Source organism: Mesoplodon densirostris, chromosome 8, assembly GCF_025265405.1.
Source record: "Mesoplodon densirostris isolate mMesDen1 chromosome 8, mMesDen1 primary haplotype, whole genome shotgun sequence".
In the NCBI taxonomy this organism is placed as follows: Eukaryota; Metazoa; Chordata; class Mammalia; order Artiodactyla; family Ziphiidae; genus Mesoplodon; species Mesoplodon densirostris.
Window position 1 is genome coordinate 30754975 of NC_082668.1, and position 6000 is coordinate 30760974.

Below are 6000 nucleotides of genomic sequence, written 5' to 3' on the forward strand. Positions count from 1 at the left end.
CACTAAAGTTCCCTTCAAGTCCAAACTCGAGAGGGCTTGAGCATTCTTTAAAATAGGCTTTCAGGCCATTTTTTTTTCTTCCTCCAGCACCTTATGCAAAGGCACTGGAATTTGAGAGCTTGTCACTTAACCATAGAGGATCTTATTAATTAGTAGAAAAACCATAAAATGGGCCTCAATGCCTTTAACAAGAGGACCTTGGATTCTTCTTCCTTAAAGACACCACCCACTCCTCCTATCAACAAGACAAACGGGTAGACAGGATCCAGGAGTCAAGCCGTCCAGTTACATATGAGCAGATCAGAAAAGGGCCATGAGCAAAGAGATCCCTTCATCTCAGCCAAGGCGGGTAGCAGCCACTTCACAGCACCGTGAAGCAAAGTTAAATTTTCCAATAACATCCGGTATGAAGGAAGCATTTTCTCAGAAGCCTGACTTGTAAATATTAAATATTCAGGCCTCTTGAATTTTACATCAGCTGTTTTACAATCCTGGGAAAGTCACCTGAAGGCCTTAAATTTCTAACTCCCTATTTGTAAAATACGAATAAATACTGTTACCACTTACCCATATTTTAGAAAACTAATAAAAACAATGATGCAAACCATAGATACTTTCCTTAAATTCTAGATGTTTAGACAATGACTGTTCTCAACTGAACAGGTATAATCTGTAAGGGCTCAGAACGAGCCTCCCCCAAAATGTGTCACTTTTACATGAGGATTATTTTGAACTAAAGGCACAATCAAGACCCTGCAGGTTCAAGAGAAAATACTGCCCCTCCCTTAACTACCCAGCAGAACTTAAATTGAGGATTTTTCCCAGAAAAGAGTTATTACTAGAGATAAATTTTATCTAAGTGGCCCCATCTATATGGCAGGGCAAACATCTAATTACCAAACATCTGCTCTTTTTATTGTCCTATGAATGACCCTCCTGTCCTTGGAAGCCCGAGGCCCCTATGCCATTCCTTAGCTCAGGATGGCATATACGCCTCATTTTACCTTTCTGTCTCTGAACCTCTCAGGTGTGCTGGGCCTCTGACCCTCACATGTATACATATGAGATTAAATTTGATTTTCTCCTGTTAACCTGTCTCATGTCAATTTAATTCTTGGACCAGCCAGAAGAACCTAGAAGGGTAGAGGAAAGTTTTCTTCCTATCCTACAAGTCCAAAGTAAAATATTTAACATACGGACTCTATTTTCTGCTCCTAATAAAGAAAAGAGGCACTGATAACCCATTGTGGACATCTGCTTGGGGTCCAAAATTTTATTAACTCAAATAATGACTAGTGGGCCTCCCTGGTGGCGCAGTGGTTAAGAGTCCGCCTGCCGATGCAGGGGATACGGGTTCGTGCCCCGGTCTGGGAGGATCCCATATGCCGCGGAGCGGCTGGGCCCGTGAGCCATGGCCGCTGGGCCTGCGCATCCGGAGCCTGTGCTCCGCAACGGGAGAGGCCACAACAGTGAGAGGCCCGCATACCGCAAAAAGAAAAAAAAAAATAATAATAATGACTAGTAAGCAGGAAAAAAAAAGATCCCTTGAACTCTCTGGATATTAAGCACCTTCATCTTCCACTGAATGCCTTTTTAAAAATCAGTGACACTTTCTGAACCAATCTGCAAGTAAAGCTACTGTTCACAATGAATGCAGATAAAGTCTTGAAGGATTGTGCTGACCAAAACTGGTCTCTATATTATATAAATTGTTTGTTTATATTCACCATAATCTTTTAAAATGTCATATTGTTTACCTACTGAAAATATAACCCCCCAAAAAGTATTTTTTTTCCTACTAACCAACTAAAGAAAGAAAGAGGCTGTTTAAACTTAACCACTCAATTTCTAAGTGAAAGACTGATAGGGAATCTGCAGCCCAACAGCTTTTTATAGCAATTTTCTGGGTGCAGATTGAAAGCAGTTTTCTTCATGGGAGGTAGAATACTGCACCCTTACATAAAGCCTCACAGATAAAAGTCAGGACCATAAACATGTTCGCTTAACTACTGTTCAGTGTTCAATGCACCTACAAGAAAACTGGACCACATTTCAGCTGTTAAACTTATAAGGCGATAAGAAAATTCCAATTCCAGTTTAGTGTCAGAGAGGAAAGACAAACAGCAACCCTATCGCAGTAGATCCCAGGTTAATTCCCTCCAGTTTCTCCCCTATCATAATATTAATTGGTTTCCTAATAAAATGCTGCAGTAACATTTGTGAAATCAGATTCTGGCAGAAAATCTAATCAAAGGACAACTAACTCTTCATGGCAGCCACTTTTGCATACCCAGACCCTGCCTACCTTGTTATGTTTTTGCTGGTGTCTTGCCTTCGTGTCAAGAACATGGTAAGGGCTTTCCGAGTCTTGGTTGATGTAATATATGAGTCTTGAAGGCAGTGTGATTTCCTTCTGCATTGCATTGCTGTAACTGCTATTACTGCTGCTATTCTGTTGTAATATGTTGTCTTCATCTGCCAGGACTCCCAAATTGTTTACTGCAGTTTCATTCCAATGCGGAGCTGGGTGGGGGGGGACACAAACATACACAAACACACACATACCCTATAAATACATAAGTACTAAAATGCATTTTTCCATTAATTGCCAAAACAAAGTTTTCTACTTTTAAGCAGGTAAGGCATAGAGACACAGGAAAGCAAGTTATTGCAACAATGAAATGGCCTGGATAGGTTATCAGCCAATAAGGCTTATACAACAATGTACTGTTTATAGTCTTAAATCTATACTTCTAAGTCTGGTGGTGGGGCTGAGGGGGAATGGACTTGAAGGAAGGGTCATTAAACGAACAAGCTCAGGGATTCTGCCCCTCACCTCCCCACCTTGGGAGTCTACAGAAGCTCAGTGGGACCAGGACAAAGAGTATCCCACCTGAGAGCTAAGAACGCTCCACAGATAACTTGAGTGCTGAACTCATGAACACGGGATGTTAACCGATTCATTTAACAAAATGGACAATTCCCTTTTCTTTTAACTTTGAGATGAGCAAAAATCTTTTGCCACAGAGGGATGCAGATGCTGGCAGCTTTCCAATTTCTTTTTATTTTCCTGCCTATGGCCAGCTATCTGCTGTCACTGATGTCCAATCATCAATGTATTGAACATCATTTTATCTTCATTGTTCATTATAATGACAAGCATTTTGAGAAATTACAAGCCAAAGGTTTATATCCCTGAAGTTTCCCTCCCCCACCTTAATTCCAACAGCAGTGAATAAACCCACTAGGCAATTTGAGGAAACACATTACCACTATTCTCATCACATCCTCCCGCACTCACGTTCAGGCTCCACCACCCAAGAAAAAACTTGCTCCCTCGCTGCATTCCCCATCCACCGGTTTCCCCAAGTTGCACAGAGATCAGTTAGGGACCCCGCATCCACTGAATACCTTCCAGTGGAACCGGCAGTAATTTAGTGAATGCAACAGAAAAATGGACTTCAAAAAGTGAACTGGAATGAACGCCGGTTTGGGAATGAGAGAGGTGGACAGGCAGAGAGGGGCTCGGAAAGGCCGAGCCCTGGACGTGTCCGGAGCGCACGGACCCGCGTGCCCTTCGCTCTCCTCTGCAGGGCCCCGTGGACAAGGCAATGCAAAGGGCACCTGGGCCATACCCACCGCTGGGTGCAGCAGCCCGCCAGGCGCGGGGCCGGGATGAGGCGGCGAGTGGAGGCAGCAGGAGAAGTGCGAGGAGCAGGCGGCAGGGCGGCGCGCGGGCCGGGGCGCGGATGGGCGCCGGGCCGGCGGGGCCGCCGCGGGAGCAGCTGGAGGCTCTGGGGAGGCTGCAGCCCTCCACGGGCGGCCGCCCGGAGCTGTTGCCGGGTGGCTTCATGGCTCATAGCTCCCGGGCGCCGCTCGGTGTGGCCAGCGAGAGCGCCGGGCTAGGCTGCGGGCAAGGTTGCGGGCGGAGCCGGTCACGCCGGCTCGGCGCGCATGGTGCGGCCGCGGACAAGGGGGTCGGAGCTCGGGGCTAGGGGCTGGGCGGCGCCCCCCTGCCCTGCTCGCCTCTCAGCCCCTTCCGGGGTGGCTGCTGAAGAGTCCGGGGGTCCCAGTCGCTCCGCCAACTTGGAGCCTCCCCAGATGCTCCTCCCTCCCTGCGGCGGGCGCGGCAGCTCCAGTGACTGCGGGGGCTGCCGCTGGGGCCGAGGATGCTGAGGCGGCGAGCGGGAGCGAGCGACGCGGGCGTGCGCCCCGCCCTCGAGAGCGCGCCCGAGCGCGGCTTCGCGTCCTGATGCTGATGCTGTTGCCTGGCACGGGACGCACTGCGCATGCTTTATTGTGGAAGAGAAAGGAGAGAGGGAAAAAAAGGGAGCAGAGTGATGCAGCATCAGAGGTGACGGTGGCACCTCCAGAGTTGGGGGCGGGGGAGAGAGGAAGCTGGCAGTCAGGGATTAGCCAGAGGGGAAGAAAGAAGAGTGTGGGGATTTCCAGGACAGAATGATCTGGAGGAAACAGCCAGCCAGAGAAATCGGCCTGCCTTTTCCACCACCCCAGACCTTACATATCCCCTCCTGTTCCAACCGCCACCTTCTCGCGTAAAACTTAGGCCAAGCATTTCCCTCTTAATCCTTTATTTATTTCCTTCCTGCAAATATATTGATATATAAAGGATTGCAGCCGGGGAGGTAAAAATAGCACTGCTCCTCATTCAGTTCGCGGGCAGCGCGGGGAACGAGGGCTGGGAAGCACTTTGGCGCGTGGCGGGCTCGCTGGCCAGATGACGCCCTGCGGCCTTGCAGAGCTCAGGTGCAGGGATCCCCCGAGCTGGGCCCTCCGCCCTGGACTCTGTCGCCCGGGGCCTCTGTCGCCCGGGCTTGTGCCCAGGGCCTTTGCGGAAAGCAGATGGAGCTCAAAAGTTCAGAAAGGATGACTGGACGTGTTCCAGAAGGATTTAGAAATTCTGGCGGGGAAGAAACAGGGAGATGAGAAACCGAGTGTGTGGCAGCTATCATGGGAAATCCAGCATTTGTCAAGCCGGTGGGCGGGCGTGCATCGGAGAGGGCACATTGCAGATTTTGAGATCTGGTCCTGACTTGTGCAGAGAAAGAAAGATTTTTCTCTCACTGCTGTAAAAAATGAAGAAAAAAAGAATCCCTGAATTGGGTGGATCAGCAGCAACTAAATACGATGGTTTCACATTAGGGCCTGTGGCATATTTCTGCCCCCAAACTCCCATAATGCAAGCATTCATTTGTTCGCCCTCCCAGTGACAGTCTGAGTAATAACAGTGTTGTCTTTCTCCGTTATGTGTATTTAAAATGGAGACAATACTGTCTACTTTGGGGGATCAAGAATCTCACAATAAAGAGAAAGGATGTGGGTATAATGCACCACAGCAATGACAGGACTCGGTGTTGTTAGCTGTCTTCTCCACCCCCAGTTAACAGAGGGAAGGAGAAGAGAGAGAGACGAGACAGACTCACACACACAGAGGCCGGAGATCTCAGAACTGTTAGAGAATTAAACACTAATATTAGCTCTTCCTCTTTGTATCAGAGCTAGGATATCAATCTGTTATCACACATTCATTAATGTGAACTTGTCATTGATGCTGCCTCCCCCAAATGTGGGCGGCAACAGTTTTCCTTTTGGCTCAGTTTGTGTCCCTAGAAGCTAGCGTGGTGTTTGTGGCACAGAGAAGTCTCTCAAAATATGTCATGAATGAATAGACCAGCGGTGGTACCAGTAGCAGGAGGCACGTGGGGCAAACGTGAACATGCCCACCTCCCCATCGTTCCTACTTGCAGCTCAGTGCTCTTGGGGGCGTCTCCCTCAAGACAAGCATGTCCTGGCTAGGTTTTCCCAATTTATACTTGATATAATGATATAATCCTGGAAAAGAGCTTGTGGGGAAAAGGAGGTGGACAAGGAATGAGAAGGGAAAAGGAGATGAAAGGCAAAAGATGCCCAGATGCAAAGTTCTTTAAAAGGCATCTCTTACAATTGAGTAACAACCTCTCAAAGCCTCTTCCAATAAAT

At 48.1% G+C, this 6000-nt stretch overlaps 1 protein-coding gene across 1 annotated transcript in view; it reads right to left on the reverse strand.

Moving 5' to 3' along the window:
• ADAM23 (ADAM metallopeptidase domain 23) overlaps positions 1-3853 on the reverse strand; it is a 172574-nt gene extending 168721 nt beyond the window's left edge. The window contains exons 1-2 of the mRNA XM_060106751.1: positions 3640-3853; positions 2306-2523 (exon numbers count right to left, since the gene is read on the reverse strand). Of these exons, the coding sequence (XP_059962734.1) occupies positions 2306-2523; positions 3640-3853 (432 nt within the window). The remainder of the gene's footprint in view (positions 1-2305; positions 2524-3639) is intronic.
• Between the last annotated feature and the right edge of the window lie 2147 nt (positions 3854-6000).